The sequence below is a fragment of the Falco biarmicus genome, chromosome 7 (assembly GCF_023638135.1).
Source record: "Falco biarmicus isolate bFalBia1 chromosome 7, bFalBia1.pri, whole genome shotgun sequence".
Taxonomy (NCBI): domain Eukaryota; kingdom Metazoa; phylum Chordata; class Aves; order Falconiformes; family Falconidae; genus Falco; species Falco biarmicus.
In genome coordinates, this window is record NC_079294.1 from 67,328,761 (window position 1) to 67,348,350 (window position 19,590).

General features: G+C 47.0%; 1 protein-coding gene across 1 annotated transcript in view; it reads right to left on the reverse strand.

Moving 5' to 3' along the window:
• Positions 1-19,590, reverse strand: part of IGDCC3 (immunoglobulin superfamily DCC subclass member 3) — a 112,271-nt gene that overhangs the window by 86,533 nt on the left and 6,148 nt on the right. Inside the window, exon 2 of the mRNA XM_056347662.1 lies at positions 14,284-14,589. Within this exon, the coding sequence (XP_056203637.1) occupies positions 14,284-14,589 (306 nt within the window). The remainder of the gene's footprint in view (positions 1-14,283; positions 14,590-19,590) is intronic.

Here is a 19,590-nt window from a genome sequence, read left to right on the forward strand (position 1 = left end):
AAATGGGGAATACGTCTCCCTTAGACTAAGTAATGTTTACCTCTGGGAGGGGAGCCATGGAAATAAGGCATGATAATAGAAAAGCAAAGAAAATGATGGCAAAGCTGGGAAGTAATGCCACTTTCAATAAGAGAAGATGGACTAACCCCTACAGACCATCCAGCCACATGCAGAGTTTAACTTGTAATGAGTGAATATCGGTGCGATGGGAGATCTCAGCTGCCTGCCATACACAGCTCTAGTGCTGGCCTTAATTCTTCCAGCCAGGTCTGGAAACCTCCCTGGTTTTGCAAACACACCTCAATCTCTGGCAGGGAGCGTGACTGCAGTCAAACAACACTGAGCAACACTTAAAAACACTGTCCAGTAGAAAATGAGGAGTAAGTTTGGGTCCAGCTGATAGCATAAGTATTATATTGATATCCCAAAGGATGTGCCAGTCCTCCCGGCTACATTGCCGCATCTCAGGACCCTGGGTTCACTTGTTCTCAGGAAAAATGCCACCAAAGCCAGAATTGATAGGATGGGGTAAGGTCTTCCAATCTTGCCTAGTTGCTTACTGTGCCAGAGCAGTCTGCTAGCCTTTCTGGGCCCTGTGCCGTGAAGAAAAGCTGGAAAATGGGATGATTACAGTCTCCAAAACCACGAGACAACCCAAGATATCTCTTAGGAATGCTCTCTGAGACCGGATTCTGATTTTTAAGCATAGCTGCTCCCAATCCAGAGGTGGAAGCACAACCCATGTACCAGAATATCCCATGTTTTACTAATCAGTATTAAAAACATTTAAAAATACTTGTTCTCAGTACCCATGTCTTGCTTTTTTCTCTGAACCAGCTGGTTTGGACCCTGTCAGAGTCAGGAGACTGCATTAACCAGAGCTGATGTACTAACCCATCAATTCTGCACTCCTCTGAGATGTTGCCTTCAAGCTCATTACCCAAAGCCTAAATTGCAAAGAATTAGATACCTTCACTCTGCATACCAGCAGGAAAAGGAAAAAAAAAATCAAATAAATTTACAAGCCCACAATCTAATTAGGAAAAAAAACTTCCAGTCCTGAAGCATTTGTCAGTTTTTCATCCTGCAAAATGCATACTAATACCCTCTTCCCTTGCACGCTGCGTGGGACTGCCATTACGCTGCTTCCATAACATGCCAGAAGTGATCAGCATTAGGCCTTCCTAATGTGTCTCAGAAACAATAGCAATTACAGAGTCGTCCATTCATATCTAAAGGCTTACCAGACTACAACTTCCCTCAGGAGGCTAAAGACATTTCATCGAAGCAATTATATTTATGTAGCATTAAAGTACTTTCTTTAAAGCCACGGCAGTTACCTTTTTACATTAGAAGCAGAGCAGTAACGAGGAGCACTCTCACCCGATCCAAACTCCTCCAAGCATATTTTTTGCCTGTTTAAAGATTGCTAACACACTCCTTGGGGTTTTTGCTGTCTTATCTTTTAATGTTATTACACTCCCTTACCCAAGGGATCTGACATGCAGATTGGAGCCTATTTACATGACAAGGGACCAGAATGGAAGAAGCTCATCAGTTTATTCAGCTTTCCCAGTTCTCATCATGTCATCAAGGACCTTGCAATGTCTGGCAATATCGTGAAGCCTCAACTTTCAGCGTTTCGCAGTTCTCTCAACCTTAGCTCTCATTACATCAAGTGAGATATTTTCAAGCTTTTTTTTTTTCTTCACTAATCACAAATGCTAGAAACATGACTTAAGTCTATCCTAACAGCTAAAAGTCAATAGACGACCTAAAGGAACTAATAATTTCTTATTATTTAATATCAAGAATTCAGAACAAGTGTTATAATTTTGGAAGAGGAAAGACAGGTCAAATCAGGTTTTTAATGTTGGAAGCTGTCAATATAACACACTATTTATTTTCCACTTTTCCCCCATTTTCCTACAGGAAGCAAAGCAGCTCCCTAGAAATATTCCACCTATAAATTTCACAGCATGCACCGCAAAATCAAAATACGAAGCCTTGGCCTGATGTCTCAAATCTCTGCCATTCAACAGCTGATTATATTTTCCCTTTGAGCTGCACCAGCTGCATCCCACTGGCATGCCTGGCTTGCACAGGGCTGCCAGGAGGTGCCAGCAGCAAGTTCGATACCCGGGATCCCGGCTTGAAAAGACATTTCATTCAAAGCAAAGGCTGCACCTAGCTCTGATACGCAGGGGGGATTTTTTTAGTGCTTGAAGCACTAATAAGAGAAATGGATTTCTTGTGTTTGAGCAACATTTCCTTGGATCTGGGCTCTCCACCTTCCTCCCTGAGCTTTTTGTGTTGGAGGGCAAGAGGTACCATGACTCTGCACACCGATGCTGCCCAGCCCATGACCCCAGAAGGATCACCCAGCAGCTGGTCTGTCCTTTTGGGGTAGGAAACCAACAGTCTGAGTTTTGCAGCAGGCATAGCATCTTGCAGGCATGAAACCTAATCCCATCCCTCCTGCTTCCCTGGGTCATTCTGGGGATGCTGGAGGCTGGACCAGCTCCTGGCTGCCTTGCCACATTGCAGCCAACCGTTGTACTGGCCTAAGGATGAACTTGTTGCTATGGCAGGAGTCGAAGCATGCACTGCGCTGCTGGCATGGCAGCAAGTGGCAGCATGGAGCACCGGCTGCTCCTCCACAACGGCTTTTTGTTGTTTCTTTCTTACTGAGGTGGCCTCACTACAATGCACCCATCCTCTCGCAGTGCTGGAGCAGCCTGGCAAAATCCAGCTGACCATAATGCGCAGTAGCACCGTGCCTCAGGGCCCAACATCGCATTTCTCTGCTGCAAATTTTGCCTCTTCCTGCCCGCTGCAGTGCACAATATAGGAAAGCAGACCCCGCAGCACAAGGCAAGCCTCCCACTGCAAAGAAAGGACATAAGGTGATGGCAAAGTTTTGAGGCAGGAGCTCTGTCCAGTACAGAGACGGAGATTCTAAGTGAGGGGAAATAGCATCACTTGAAAAGGAAGTTGTCTCCAGCTAATACATTTCCTCGTGGCTGCTGGGTTATTTGTCACAGGACAGGATTAGCTCAGCTGCTGGGTAGTGCCTTTTAAAACTCCCTTACAGCTTTGATTAGCCTTGCTAAAACTAAGGGCATCACTCATTCATACACTAATTAATGGCAGCCTCAGAAGAGGTTGGTATCCCTCATCGCTGCAGATTTTAACAAGGAGAAACACAAAGGTGGACTTAAAAATAAAAGCAATGCTCCTTCCTGAGCAGTGGTTTCAGTGCCTTGGAGATTACAAACCAGCCCTGCTCTGCGTGTCAGCAAGCCTTTCCAAAATAATGAGCCTGCTTCCGTCCCAAGCAGCTCCTGTTGCACTGGAGAAATGAGCAGAAAGGTATTATGGGCTCACACTCACCAGATGGATGTCCTGCTTTGTTCTCTGCTTACAGAAAACCCTACACACACAGTCTGGATTATCTTCATTGTAATTCTAATCACCACCTCTCTGTAAGGGAGGGAGGGAGGAAGGGAGGGATCTTTGCCTCGGTCAGGAGAGCTAATTAAAAGTTGTGAGTCATCCAGACTTCTCCACACACTGGAAACGCTTTTGGAAGATCAGGTAATCTCTCATTCTTGGGGGAACCTAGTTAGCAAAAGAAAAATTAAGCAAGGTCCCCTTGGGCAGGGAGCTGTACAAGAACAAATCCCATTTCCCTGGCGGGATGCGGCAGCATGAATCACAGAGGTGCTTCAAAAGTATGCAAACTACTCTTTAAAACAGAAAGGCTTGTACGTGTTCCCCAGCACAGAAACACAAACAGCTCCTGTCTACCTATACCCACGCTGGCTTTTAAAATTCATTGTCTAAGAGACTTTTGCATATGAATATTTGATGTAGGGACCTCTGTCTTCCCCTAGAACTTCTGGAACCCTCTGGCTGGTTTCCGGATTGTTGAGTACAAGCTCAAAGGTCTCAGAAAAGCCAGACCCACAAGCCTCATCAAAATCAACACCTGGCAGTGACACGAGGTCCATGCAAAGCCCCAACTCCTCAACCTCTATTAGCCACAGAGCAAGTGGTGCCAAGCAGCACGCCTGAAGGGAACTGGCCTCCCCAGAACCACCGTGGTGAGAACAAGCTGCTGGTGTTGATAATGAGCTCTGACAGCTTCAAGCGGGGTCAGTGTCCCCTGGTCCAGCTCAGTGCAGTCTGTGGGTGATAGGCTTCCAAACCTAAAGGGGCTGAGAGGAGCTGGAGAGCACCAATGCCTCCATCTCCGATTCCTGGAGATACAAGGGCATTGGGAGAGTTGCCCAGGGTCACACATGACAGCAGTAGAGGAGCCAGGCCTCCCAAGGCATCAACCACCATGCTGCTTCAGCCAAAACAGTCAAGTTTGGATCCTTAAGACTAGTACCCAGACTCTGTATTTAGGATGTTGACCAGTCTCTGTCACCTAGAGCTGCTGGGTGCCTGCAGAACCTGAGCCTTTGAGAAGATCTAGAACACTCATGGGTATCCCAGGGGACAAGAAAGCTTTCTTCTCTTTGGCCACCATTAAAAAAAAAATAAATTAATTTTGTTGCCGTCATTCAAATGGCCAGTCCAGCATGCAAAGACTTTTTCTCCTCCCTCCTCTCCTTTTTTTTTGAGAGACAGTTTGAGCTGACCCTCTTGGGGGCCTGCCTCTCCTCTCCCACCAGGCATTAGGATCACTAATGAAAGATGCAGTCAGGACTTTTCCTCCCACCCCTTTCCACATTGCCGTGGGAAACCATGGTGAGCTGCACATGGATACTGCTCTGAGCAAACAAAGTGCCTTGGCAAGCACCTTCACCTTAGACAGAGCCGACACGCTAGGGACCCAAGGGATGCAACTGCACTGCTTGGCCATTCAGGGCAATGCCACCACATAATGCTCAGGACGACAGCAAACCCCTGGACTGAGGCTGAACACCTCTCTGCCCTCTGGGGAAGATGCTGAGGTGCAGATTAAAAAAATGGTAATAGGCAAACCACACCAAGGAACAAGGGAAAACGGGTGACTGCCACTTCCACCTGATCATTTTGGAGGTTTGCTCAGTACCGTAAATCTATTTGGATTCAAATCCATTTAGCCTTTGCTTCATGGGAACCCCACAGGTCCTAGAGAACCCTCTTGGCAAAAGGATGCTCCAGTTGATGCTCCTACCTTTCTGCCCAAGGAAAATCCAAGCAAAAAAATAGACGTTATTTTACCCTCAAAAATCTGCAAACTGATTTTAACTGACACAGCCTAGGGACTCGGACATTTGCAACCAGCTCATCCCAAGTACACATTAGCTCTGACTTTTTGTTGTATGTGAGGACTTGGGCAAACATGAATCATGTTTCTTCAATGCTCAGTGAAGTCATGAACCCAGCTTGTGCACTGCTGGCTTTTCCTTGTCCCTCCTGCTGCATCCATGACATCCTCCTTGATGAAAGTTCACTGCCCCATCCCCTCTTTCACATCTCCTCCAAAACAGCATTCCTCTGCAGTCTCAGCAAAGCAGCATAATCCCTGGTAGGGTGAACTGTGGCCTGAGATGAGGATGGGCCTCATCCTGCTCGTAGAGATGGGCAGGGAACACAATGCACTGTGCTCAAAAGCCACCAGCCAATTCACTGTGCCATGCTCTAAGATAAGCAATGTGACTGAAGAAACACAAGCTCCTGCTCCTGACCAAAAACATTGCACGGGGATCAACCATGACTTGATCTGGCAGGCTGGCTGTCCCTGCCCTTCTTGGGCACAGCAGGCAAGAAAACACTTGGTTTGAAAACACTTGTTTTTTCCTCTATGAATAAGCACAGGAGGATCGATCAAATGCAGTGGAGTACAATGCTGCAGCTGAAGTATACGCACACAGAATCTTTTCTGCTACTGCAACACCGCCACTCATTTACACACCAGCAGCTTAAAACTATCTCTTTTGTACACCCAAACTGATCCTCACTCTTAATTAGTGCTCTCAGTTGCAGCAAAATTTCATTTGTTTCTTCCAAATGTGGCCTGATCCATTGTCCCTCTCCTATGACCTGTGAAAATTAGTCATTGAGCTCAGCGACAGTGGTAAGTGCAAAATGCAGCATCAAAGGAACATAATGGGGGCCTCTTAGGACTGACAAAAAACCCACCATTAATCAAGACATGCTCAAGAGGTGCCAACTTACTGAGGCACATGAGTGGCGTCAGTCCTGAGTGTGGGCCCTCCCGCAGGAGGCTGGACACAGAGGGATGTGCAGGCACAGAACTCCCCACCGCCCCAAGGACCACAGCCTGCCCCAGGAGATGGTCTCTGCTCTGGAAGTCTTGAGGCTTTGCCCACCTGCTTTCCAAAAGAGGTTATGGAGCTGCACTTTTCCAGGCAGCTCCTTAGGTTAGACAGTAGGGAGACAGGTCATCTTACAATACCCAATGCACTTCTTTAACTGTGTAGTCCCTGCTACTGTCAGGAGTAATGTATGGGGCACCACACCAGATCAGGAGGGAGATGTCAGCATCTCGATCTGTTTCCAGAGCTAACACAGAGCCTACAGGTTCCCAGCGCCAAACACAAGCCACTGTCTGTCCAGCAGCACCCTGCACTGACCCCTTGTGTGATCCCAGGACCAAGCTAAGGGGGAAGATACGAACTGCACAGACAGACCACAGTGGTGCAGAAGCTGCAGCAAAATCACCCAGGGAATTATCGCAGGGAGTGGGGCCTGACAGTTCTATGGACAAACCTGTGCAGATACAAAGCCAGGGCAGCCCCGCAGCCGGTGAGGCAGCAGTGGGGCAGCCAAAACTCTAAGGGACCAATTGTAGCTGGTCAAGGCAGAGAGAGTTTTAACACCAGAAAACCAAAGCAAAGAGGTAAATCTTGCAAAATTCAAACCTTCGTAGCAAAGCAGTGTGTTTAAACCCTCTCCTGCAAATCCATATCATTAAACAGAATAACTTGGACTCAGCAAATCCAAATGACTCTCACTTTCAAGGTCCTGCATTCAGAAGCCCACAATGGAGAACAATGAGGTAGAGAAAAAGCTGAGGATCTTGATGCTGCATTCAGAAGGCCATCTGGTCCGGCCAGCACAGCCAGCGCTGGGAACGGGCAGCATCGTGGGTTGAGATTTAATCTGAGCCACTTATTGAGTGACCTCAGGCGAATCGTTTGACCTCCTTTTGCCTCAGTCAACCCAACTGTAAAATTGGGTTTAAAGCAAGAACCTCTCTGAAAACCATATGCTGTGCCTAGGAGGAGTGGGAGCAGACTCCCTTCCCAGCAACAGGGCTGTGACGGCGGGAGAGCCAAAACCAGAGCGGAAGAGGCGGTGCATGGAGCTGGGATCCAGCATCCCTTGGTGTCAGGGGGCTCCAGCTGACAGCTCTCCCAGGTCTCACCCTGCTAGCCCTGGGAAAGCAGCCTTGGCCCCCATGTGGGACTCACACATAAGAAGGGATTTGTGAGGTCTGCCCTCACTCATATCACTACTGCATCCAAAGGCCCTGAACATTCGAAGTAGGGTCCCAAATTCCCAGGCTCATAGCGGGCAGGCTAATGTAAGCAGGGGTCAGCACAAAAGACATGTCCCTGACAAAATTGGGAATATTTCTCTACAGCTTCTGTGCCCTCTTATTTATTTACATATTTTGCTGTTTTCAGTAACTGTGAGTTATGGCTATGTCCAATGCTTCGAGGCAAATGCTGTGATGCTTTCCTTTAACTCACTGGTTACCCACTAGATCAAGAGCATTGATTGCTCTGGTCAAATGCCCCTGAAAATCAATTCCCACTCACAGCCTTGCCAATTAACAGTGGTACAAAAGCAGCCCCTCTCTCACCTGGGCACTAGCCTTTCCCCACCACCGTGCACCCTTCGCCTCTTGGCAGGCTTGCAGGGAAGTGATGGCACGGATGAAACACAATATTCAGCTAATGTGAGTGCCCAGTAAACACAAAACAGCAACTTGCCCCCACCAAGGTGCTCACAGGGGTGTGCAAACAATGGCACTGACAGTAAACCCACCCCAGGTTCAGAGAAGGGAAACTGAGGCACAGCTAGTACAGGGATTTTACTGGTCACACCATGGCCAGCTGGGACCCTTGTGGGGCAGAATGAGAGTGAAAGCCATATATAACCATCACGCCATCACCAGCCCACTGGAAAAAACCAAACAACTCAATAACTAGTGGCATTACAAATCCTCAAGCTGAGACAAGTGTAAGTGGATAAAGAGCTGCTCTAGGTGACAGCACCAAAGATATCCTGGGATTATGACTGCAAGCAGAAGACTCAGGTAGCAGAGACCCGGCCTCCTGAATAAAATAACAGAGTAGGGTGGCCCCACATTTCAAGGAAAGGCTGGAGCAAAGCAGCAGGCAGAGGGACAAGCAGCATAAAAGCACACGAGGCTGGGCATGGTGCTGTCTCCACAGAGCTGCCTGCACTGGTACCGGCAGAGCATCACCCTGTGTTAAAAAAGCAGGCAGTGAACTCAGGAGTAGCCTCATGCTGCACTTATGGGCTGCAGAAATGTCAGAACTTCCTCAGCTGTGCTCCAAGAGTTAATTGAGACAAATAACTCAACAGTGCTACCATTAATGAAATTCTTCTGATATATTTCCCCTGAGCTTTATAGAAATGACTAAGTGACATTACTGCCTGCAGTGCAAACCCCCTATATGAGAGATAACGTTGCCAGAGCTAAGGTTGGTGCATCCACATTAGAATCCTCGCGAAGAAGTGCAAGATGGTATTTAAATAACTATCACACTGCTAAGAAATGAGCAGCCAAAAGAAATATGGTCTTATAATGTGCTCAAGTCTCAGGATGAATCCTGGGCTGTTATGTGCAGACACTGAAATGCAGTGGGTGGTAAGTGACATACTCTTTTAATCCCGCAAATCTACTAAAATTTCTAGTCAAATCTCTCCAATCTCCCCCTGATGACTCCTATATTTGCACATTTGTTTTGCAGCACACACAGGGCCAAATACTGCAACTGTACAGATGTGAGAGGCAGCATCATGTGAGCCAACATGTCTTAGAGGCAGCCAAAAGAGCTGATGGAGGGAAATAACCCATTCACCCATCATACCCATCCCCTGGAAACCTCTCACAGTCTTTTCGCTCTACATAATTTCTTTTTCTTTTCCTTTTTTTGTAGTAATTCCTCATAGATACCTTCTCCCTCTGAGACCCGCTGCTACAAGCCGAGAACTTGCTCTGGGCTTACCAAGACCGTAAGCATTCACAGCACAGACAACAAAGAAACGTGACTGGCAACAAGACTGAGCCCTTCTGCTCAGCATTTGAGAAGGAAGGGCATTACATGCAAGCTGAGCCACAGCTGAAATTAAAAAAGAAAAAAATCTTGTTTGTCGAAGGAGGAAACTTGGTGTGCAACACCAGGGGTTAAACTGCAATAAAACACAAGCAACCATTAGCCAAAAGTTCCTGGGAATAACAGGACCATGTCTCCAGAGCTGCAAACTGACACCAGGGCACTTGCTTTAGAAGCATACATATACCTCATGCTTCACACCACTAAAACATGTCATCACACAAGTATCCCACTCCCAACTGCAGAAACAGGTTCACTTGGTCTCAGCACAAGCTGTATAGGTAGGGCTCTGCTGACAATATGGATACTGTACGCACACAAGAAAAACCAACAACAAACCCATGTGTTAAAGGTCTCCTTGATGTTTTGAGCCAAGACTCACAATCTGCATCCAAACAGTGGCATTGCCCAGGAAATACCTTGGTGACAACTTTGGTGCCACCTTATTTAAACCTTAATTTAAAATGCTAACTTCATAATGAGTGGAACAAAACTGTGTAAAAACATTTCCCACTCTAATCCTGGTTTGATCCCCCCAGTATGGCCTTCTTTTGTAATTACATCCCTTTGTGATCTCACTCTAATGCCTTGTATTGTGACCCATAAAATAATCAGCCCCCTTTGTCTCTCCCTAATCCTTTTAGACTTCCTTCTTGTCTCTACACTCTTATAAATGCTGCCATTATTTGGGCTCAGCAGCTCTTCCCACCACCCCAGAGCCTGGAAAGGGGGCTCCAGGTTAAACCCTGAATATATTCTGTGCAGAGGGGCTGAAATGATGGGAAGATCTTTGCTGCTTTAAAAAACCCACAATTCCCAACCTCCCCCTCTAGCCACAGCACTTGGCAGGGAAACCAACTTGCAAGCATGCATATGCACCAGACCTCCCCCCTTTTTATATTTTGCAGATGACCTTAAGACCCTTGGCCTGGAGGCTGCAGCAGCATGTTCGTGGGGAGAGCATGCTTGGCCCCAGGCTGGGTGAGAGGAGCTGCTGCTGCTGTCTGCAGTGATCAATGCAGAGAAGAGACATAATATATGCCTTGCCCAGGCTATCAATCCTGCCCTCCTGCCAGCAGCGTAAGTGCCGTGGACAGCCAGGCACAATGGGATGGAGGAGTGGAATTTGGGACAGGATGTGGAAGGGGGGGGGGTAAGGGAGAAGAGAAGAGTACAGGAGTACAGGGATGTGTGCTGCCATGCTTGGCTACAACAGTCCCTCTGCAACAAGACACGATGAGGAAAGTGTCTTTACAAGCTCAGATCTCTCCAGAGCTGTTCTCAGGTCGCACAGTACTTTAAATACTGGGCAGGTCCATTTCACCAAACTTCAAGAAACCTCTTTGGCTTTAAGTTGCACAATTGACTTACTTCCCCTCTTTCCTTTTATTTTTTTTATAGCAATAGATCAAACAGGGAAAATTGCTACTCTCAGGCTGGATGCGTGCAGAGCCTGATCCGATACCCAGTTTGATGGTGATTTCCAATTAGTGGTAACTGCTTGTTATTGAGTGATATAATCAATGGGTCTTACTCCACCGGCTGGGCTGTGATTTATGATGATGTAGACCCTGCTCCATCAAATTACAGCATCGGCAAAAAGGGCTAGAAATGCCATGAGACAACACAATCAGAGTCAAGTAAGGCCAAGTCAAGCAAAGGGTGGAGGTGAGAATAAAGGCAGCTGTGTTTTGGGTAGCTTGCCTTCCAAAGGAATGGACGCTAGCCATTACTATTGCGCAGAGGGTATCTTCATCCACAGACTGCCAAGGTGTGCATCAGCTTCTGGCAAACACGAGGGAAATACAGCTCCTCAAAGAGACACACGAAGACTCAGCCAAGCAGTGCCTCCAGAGAACACTCTGCCTACAAAACTGATTTTAATTAAGACACCTCAGAGTCATGCAAAATTATGAAACTGTCATTAGGAGAAAGAAAAGATCTGTATTCAATAACCTGATCACGTTATAAAAACATGTTGCATTCCACAACCTTTTAAACTAACACGCCAGGGTTTGAACAGATGCAGAAACAGCAACTGAAAAAATTCCAACCAGCATGTTAGGCAGCGGGTGGAAATGCCGAAGGCCTTCACTCAACTCAGTCACGCATAGGCTCCTTGCACACTTGTACTTGTCAAAAGAAGATTACACTACAAAAATATTATTAAATGTGTTTAGCACCTGACCCGCCAATCCACAAACCAGCCAAGGTCCAATTCCCTCTGCTGAGTATCTTTGGTTAATAATGATGACATACAGAAATTCCCCTAAATTTTAAATTTTAACAAGTCAGTTTTTAGGAGGAAGGTTTTAAGTGCCTGCTCCATGGGGAAACTGCATGCACCTTGAGCTCATTGGGGCTGCACGCGCAGCAGCAGAAAGCAGCATATTCTTCCAGTTAAATTTTACTCAATGCCAAGTGTTGAAGTAAATTTGAAACATAAAAATATGATATCCAGCCCACATTTCCTGAATGCAAATATGTACATTCCTCCAAGCCAAGAAGATTATATTCCAAGCAATAATACAAAGCCAGGGTCTGTAACAGTGATATGAGACTAACAGCCTGCCTTTGAAGACAGCGAAAAGTGCAGCAGAGCTCTCGAGGGGCTCCAGTCTGTCAGATCCCTTTTATTCCTCAGTAGCATGGCCTTGATCAACTTTCAAGATTTTTGTTTGTGAGAGGTTCTTATTTCTCCTTTGCTTTTGTGTTCCGATGTCAGGCTCTGAGGGAAGAAGAGATCAGCATTGGGATGAGGTTTTACCCACCGGCAGTGTTTATTCTGCTCCGCAAAGGACTGTTTAGCACTCAGTGGTTTGTTTTTGGTTGTTTTTTTTTTTTCCTTCCAGACAGCCAGCACCCACTTCTTTGATGCAACGGTCCTGTCATTTCTAAAATGGGGGTAATTACCCTCCTCCGTTGTTTGACTTGCTTACTGGGACTTGGGCAAGGAAAATCACTGTTACTTGTGTGTAACCACCCCTGAGACGTGCGGGCTTGAAGGTACAACTGTGGTTCATTCTTAGGAGATTTCATCTAGGTTTAAGCCAAGTCTGAAGTGCAAGTGCATGCTCCTGCAGTTCAGGCACAGTGGGGGAGCTCACCCTGAGCAGCAGGTTACATTTGCCCACAACATCCTGTTTTATTCCCATTATCCACAGGCACCTGTGACATTGAGGCCAGGTGCCCCCTGTTTTGTGCTGGCCTCACCCAGACCTCTTCTCAGGGCTGGCAAGAAACCAAGCCTGAAGCCAGAATAGAGTCCAGAGCATTTTGAACACAATCCCTTTTTCATTTTGGTTCAGGCGAAACTATGGCTACAAAAGGAAATGCTATTCAGGGACACAGAGCACATCACATACATATTGATGCAGGAGCAAGATAACAGTGTTTATTGACAATCCACTATCCCAAAAGTAATTCCTCTGGCTCTTAGGTCTCCTGTTTACAGGTCTGAGAAGTCTGACATTGTGCTTGTGCATCAGCCAGCTCCCAGCTCATAAATGCCAGAGTTGTTCACCAAAAGTGCTCCAAGGTTTAGCACCACAAGACTGACAAGTTTGAGATCCAGCTGCTAATCTGGCACAGACCCAAAGCCCTTGGCTCCTTGACAATGTCACTTCTTACACTACTGAAAAGCTAGGTTTGCAGATGGCCACTTCATGCACTCGGGAATTGTTATACACAAGGGCTGGAGTGTTCCCTTGGTGGGCTACCAGCTGGCCCTGGCACTGCGGGGAATGGGCAGCAGCTCTTTAAAAGGCCCCCCCAGTTTGGGGAGTACAGCCAGGGGACCTTGGCCCCAGACCTTGCTGTAGACTTTTCCTGCTTTGCACCAAAAAATCACAGTGCAATTTGCAAACACACACGAAGCAGTAATAAGTGGCTTGCACAGAAAGAAGAGTGGTAGCCATCTCCCAAACAAGTTGGAGAATCCTTCAGTAGAACCTACTTAAGAAAACAGCATTCAGCCAAGTCTCAGGACCATACCAGACACCTTTCCTCACACTCATATATAAATTACACCTAGCAGTGACTTCTGGTTGAATGCAAAAATGATTAGCAGCTGCAGTCCCAAAGCCCACAGACAGTCTGTGGGTAAATGTGGGCAAAGCTGGCCACCAACACAACAGGGACAGAAACACCATGCCACGACACCTGAGCTCTGCCATCAGTCCTGGGACAAACACAAACCAGCAACCAGAGCCGGCAAGGGGGAGCCCAGCAGCCTGCATGGCAGGAGACCCAACAGGACCAACTGCTCTGGCCACAGCAATATAATGGGCTAAGCCAGGTACTGTGCAGGGCTGGAGTCACAGCCTGCCCTGTAATTCTTCCTCCTGCACCTTTAAATTTCATTCCCTCACTGACATTTTCATCTCCCTCCTTCTCCAGGCTCCCCCATCAGACAATCTGTCTGGTGGTGTTAGCCTTGCCCCCAAAGGCACTGCCATGTGGGGTAGTAAATAAGACCTTGCTGCCTCCACACTGCCTGCCTTAAATAACAAAATGAAAGAAACCATGACCTTCAGAAAGTCTTTGCCTATGGTTTGGAAAGCGCTACCTGCCAAACAGAGCCCAGCCATGCTGCACAGCAATGGGACTTCCAAACACACCATAGGAGATACACGAACTGCAGACTACTTTCACCTCACGACTTTAATGTAACTTACCCCTCCAAGACAGGGGATTCACGGCTAGAAGGTGGGTTTTAGTTTTCTCCGTGAGAAGGCTGATTAGCTGGTTTTTCACACCTGGACAGCTACACAGATTAGATGCCAGACTGATCCTCACACCAGCTCCAAGTTCTTTTTCCTCTTCCCTCTCTTTAATCCCCCCTCTCTGAACACCCAGCATCCCACCACACTGTCCTCCTCCTTTCCAGCAAAGCCAATGCCCCTTGCAGGATTGCCCCACGAGATGCAGGTGGGATGATGCCCATACTTACTCGCTGCCTGAATCTTCGCCTTCCGGCTCACCACCAGCCCATAGTGGTTTTGCGCCATGCAATCGTATTCACCTTCATCCGAGGACCCATCTCCTCGGACCCTCTGGAAGTGGGAGACATAAAGCGACCCATTGGCCAACATAAAGGCATTCTCGCTGTCCACGATCATGACGCCATTCTTCCGCCACGTGATGGTTATGGGCTGGATGCCCTCAACCTGGCAGTAGAGGATCAAGGGTTGCTCCTGCACAGCAATGTCATCGCTAGGCTCCACAACAAATGCCAACTCAGAGGAATGGCCAAAATCTGAAATGAAGAGAGAAGGACAGAGTCAGCAGTGAGTCTACAAGAAGCAGCAAGAGCCAACTGCTACAGAAGCAAACAAGGGTTGATGACAACATTCTGGACAGAGTGGGCTGCAATAGGGCTACAGGTTGCAAGTGTTTTGGAGAAACGTGAAACCCTTTGGCATGCTTTGCCTCCTGGGGCTTTGCTCTCAAAATCTTGGGGCACAATTTCCAAAAGCGCAACCACAGGCACAGACCTTCAAGGCTGCCTTTGGAGACTCCAGTGAAGGGGATAGGCAAGCACACAGCTTGTCAAACCCCAGCTCCACTTCACACAGCCTTCTTCATCTCCCATCACAGGGCTGCAGCAATAGGCAACACAAACTTGCACAAGCACGGAGCACCAGCCATTCCCACTCCAGGAGCAGAAGTTTACATCAGTTCAAGAAATGCACTCCTCTCCCCCACATAGCTAGGCAGAGAGAGGGCTGAGCCATGCCCTAGACCCATTTGCAGCACAGCCGGAGGGGGTGAACAGGGGCATTGGCAGCTCCTGATTCAGACCATATTGCCACCAGCATCTTCACAACACCTCTCCCACTTGGCAGAGCAGGAGGCTGTTTGCCTCTCACACGTAACACCATGCCCTTCCATCACTTTGGTCTCTCTCACACTGTAACAGGCAAAGGCTGGTGCTACTCAGTCCTTAATGAAAAGCAACTTAAGGACCAAAATACAAATGCACCATGTTCTGGCTCAGCAATACCAAAGGTTTCTTGCAAAGCAATTATGCTAAATAATGTCCACAAGAGATAAGTTATTGCAGAATTTGTACCACCAATAGGCAAACCCTTGCTTTCCATCACACAGATACATCCTAATTTATTACTTTTGCCAACAGAATGCTTAAACACTGTGTCTTTGGCATGTTATTCTTCACTTGGTCTAGCACACCTTTTTAGGTATAATATGCCATACAGTCATGATTAGATGCTACAGAAGATGACAGAAATAGAGCTATTGTTTAAAGATTGGCCCACAATACATGCTAATACAAAAAGCAACCAAGAAACAGGAGTCATATAAATATCTGAAGGGTGTAAATGCAGGAATGGAAGCAAATATATATATATATTTAAAGAACAGCAATGGAGAAGAAATTCCAACCAAGTAGGAAAACTACAATTTTATCCAAACATAGTGAACCTTTCTAGCAGTTCTCTTGGGCAACAGCCCTCAATGGGTGGAGGTTCCAGCTGCTCAAACCTGCAATACAGCTTCTCCCCTTTTTTCATGGACTCAGGGGGACCAATGCCACAGCTGCTCACAGAATTGGGACACACATGGGCAATTTCTCTTGGCAAACACCAGCCACAGCACAGGCTTTGTAATGCTTGTTCCTAATACAGTTCCCATCAAGGACAGGATCCCACCACACTAGGCTCAAAAACAGAGCGCAGGGTAGATCATTAATGCACGATAAAAATAAAAGAGATGAGAAGAAGCAGTTATCCTAAAGCAAAAGAAGGGAAAAAAGTCTGTCTAGTCTGCTCTGCAAACCCAGTGAGATTTTTTTCTTTCTTTCTGTAAATCCCCATTGCTTTCTATGGCAACTTAAATTGGATTATGGGGGATAAACATTGAGTGCAACCTGAGCCGAGGCAGATGGACAGAGCAGACAAAGAAGGCAGGGGTAGTGCATGGCAGGTCAAAGGTACTACCGTCAAGGTATGAGTGTGTGCAAGGAATGGACAAACTCTACTTAATGATAAACACCTAAACCACACACTTTATTAACCCATTACGTCTTAAAATGTCAGGCTAGCTCCAGCCATCTCGGTGATCTATTGCTCACTGTGACTTCTTTTTTATGAGATAGCCCTGGGGTCCTCTCAGCAAGTTAGACTACAGCCAGCACAAACCCATCAATTACATTTTTTTTTTTTTGTGAAAATTAAGGAATTAGATGAATGCTCTGCATTTTTCTGCAAAGTGGCCAGAGTCCCAACAGCACCTACCATGCTGGGGCCTCATTCCCTGCATGGGCGCTCCTGGGAGTTAGGTAGGATAAGGACCTTTGCATGCTGACACTGAACCAAGGGGGACTTCTGCCTCCTGAAAGATTGAACAAGATTTCAGGATTTAGCCTAACAGGCAATCAGAAAAAATCCCTAATGAAATAAATGCCCCATCTTCCCCCAGCTTCCCTTTACTCTTAGATAAAACAGCTTATTATTATATGTACCATAAAAGGAAGAATCAACATAATTACATGCCCTTCCCACAATAGCTGTCATTATAATAACCATCATTAAGGCCTGTGATTGGAGATAATCATGTTTACCTCCACAAACATTCGGTCTGCATCTGAACTCCAGGCTGCTCAAGCAGCAGAAGTGATGACACTCATAATTAGGACTGGTGCCCTCAGACACATGCTGGGGTGGGGACAGACACTGACTGGTCCTGGGGTCTCCTCAGGCTGTAGGAGAGATCAGGACTATGCCTCAAGGTGTGGCACTGTGCAATGGACAGCATGCAACTGGTCTGTAACCTGCACAGCATCCAGAAGCATCCAAATTCCTCCTCAACAGACGCTTTTCTCATAGGATGCTTTTATGACATTGAAGAAAGCCCACTGCCTCTTTCCTGGGACTTCAGGGCCAGGTGACCCACTAACACACATGGAGAAGCAGACCCACTCCATCTGGGGAGCTGGGAGAAGGCAAGCTCTTTCACCCAGACATGGGCTTTCCATGCAAACTCAGCCAAAAGCCTCTCTTCTCCCAAGATATTTAGATGCTGAAAGACACACCCTCTGCTGCTTTTCCGAAGTCCCTACACCTCCCCCTGACACCATGGGTACATTAGACACAAAAAAATTGCCTGTCTCCATTGTTAAGTAGACAGATCCTAAATTGCCTTTAAAAAGTGAGCTTTGGTCCTAAGAGCCTCAGTATCCCACTTTGCAAAAAACAATGGCTCTGTCTTTCCAGGGATAAATGTCTGAGTCTCACAAATAGGTAAAACATTGGTGGCACAGTTGGCAAACACCATGCTGGCAAGCTGACCTGTATGTGTCCGCACTACTGCAGCACTCACTGGTGGTACAGGGAAAGCTGAGCCCAGCATGTCAGCGTGCAGAAAGCACCAAGCAAGTGGCCATGGGCATTCCTGCAGCCAAAGGTCACCTTGAAGCCTGCTCTGTTCCCTACAGCCCTCAGCCTCGTGGCCTAATCTGTGGGCACAGAGCGGGCTTGCCAAGAAGGACACCTCTCTCAATACTGTATTTCTACAAGACATCATGTTCCTTGGGGTTTTCTCAAAAAAGAATGGGCCCCGGGATGCCGCACTGCCCAGTGTTGCAAACCATCAGGAACAGGTATGAGAAACAAGTCCACAAACAGCCCAGCCTAAGATCCACATGGCCAAAGCACAGCCGCTTCACTGAGAACTGTGCAAGGCATGGTAGAAACCAGGTGCTTTATACTTTCTCTGTCCCCTTCTAAAGAACCCCCCTTACCCATTTGGCTGTAACCATGGGATTATTTGCATTAAAAGTGGTTTTCAAGGATCAGGCTTCAAACAGGGACATTGGGATTTGGCTTTCCAAGATTGGAACTGTGGGGCTCCAAGTCTCAAAGGCAAACATTGAACACAGAGCCCTGCCTCCCCAGGATGCTCAGAATGAGCGACAAAGTGACAGGGACACTCACGGAGCAATCTCCACAGCAGGGTAAGGCTCCTGGTGTTTGTTCTACAGGTTAGCTCAGATGGGCCAGAGGGAGAGCACACACAAAGCAAGGAGATAATGGTGGAAAAGAAGGACCCAGCTCCACCGTTATAAATAACTGCTCGTAGTCAGCAGTGAGTTAGCACAGAAACGATGCTGCAAAGTTGGAAGTAAACGACACTCTGAAGACACATGGAAACAGTAAAAGTGTAATTAATTGAGAGAGACAGAGGAAATTGCTGAGGCTGTGCACGTTCACCCGGGGAGTCTGAAAGACCTGCCCTCTCCAATGGCTGGCTGCAAATCCAAACCCAGCTTGTCCCACACAACGTCCTGGGTACCTCCTGAAACAGACTGCGAGGCAGCATGGCTCGCCCTCTGCTCGAGGCAGAAACTGTAAAACTCTGCTCAGAGCAGCTTGAATTTGTAGTTAGAGGCTGGGGTGTTACACAGGCAGCTGAACAGCCCGCTTGCCTCAATACCAGCAGGCTGCACCGGGGACCACGTGAGGGAAAATTGCTTTGCTTTCTGCAAAAGGATGGAGGGAGGAAGTGTTATTAGCTCTGACATAAAGGCCACAAGAATTGGAGTCCTCATTCTACAAGTCTCCTTTTGAGAAACATTTACCATCTCCCTAAGCAATACAATATGTGACTATATGTGCAAATATTTAACAAAAACTACTTCCCCTATTGATCAATCAGACAGGCATACTCAAAGAAACCAATTAGCACTTGTGCTTTTGAACCAAGAGATTTATTTAGCACTGAGAGAAAGAACTTTGAATTAATGGGAAGCTTAAAAGACACTTTGAAGTACATTTAAAAAAAATAAGTTTAATTATTTTTTACTTGACACTGTGATTCATGTTCAAAGCTTCAAAAGAACTTGCTCATACCCTAGCATTGTCCTTTTCCAATTGGGAAACACGATTTTGGCTTTCCCTCCTGTCTGTACTTCTGAAAAATACAGCAGCTAATCTCACCACTTTAATTAGCAGTGACATCCATCGCAAAGGACCTCAACCACATCACGGCTCATCCTCCTGGACCCACAGCCAGCAGGGCCATCCCTGCCCCGGGAGCACACAGTCCCGACAGATGAAGCCTGTATTATTACTCCCATTCTAGACAGGGAACATTAATCAGAGAGATGAAATGACCTGTCAAGGGCCTGGTCTGAGCTCGTGGCAAGGCGAGATACTGCAGGAGCAGCCAGGTCCACCCTGATATTTCTGGTGCAGTATCATCAGGAGCACTGACAGGGAGATCAAGGCAGCCCCATCTC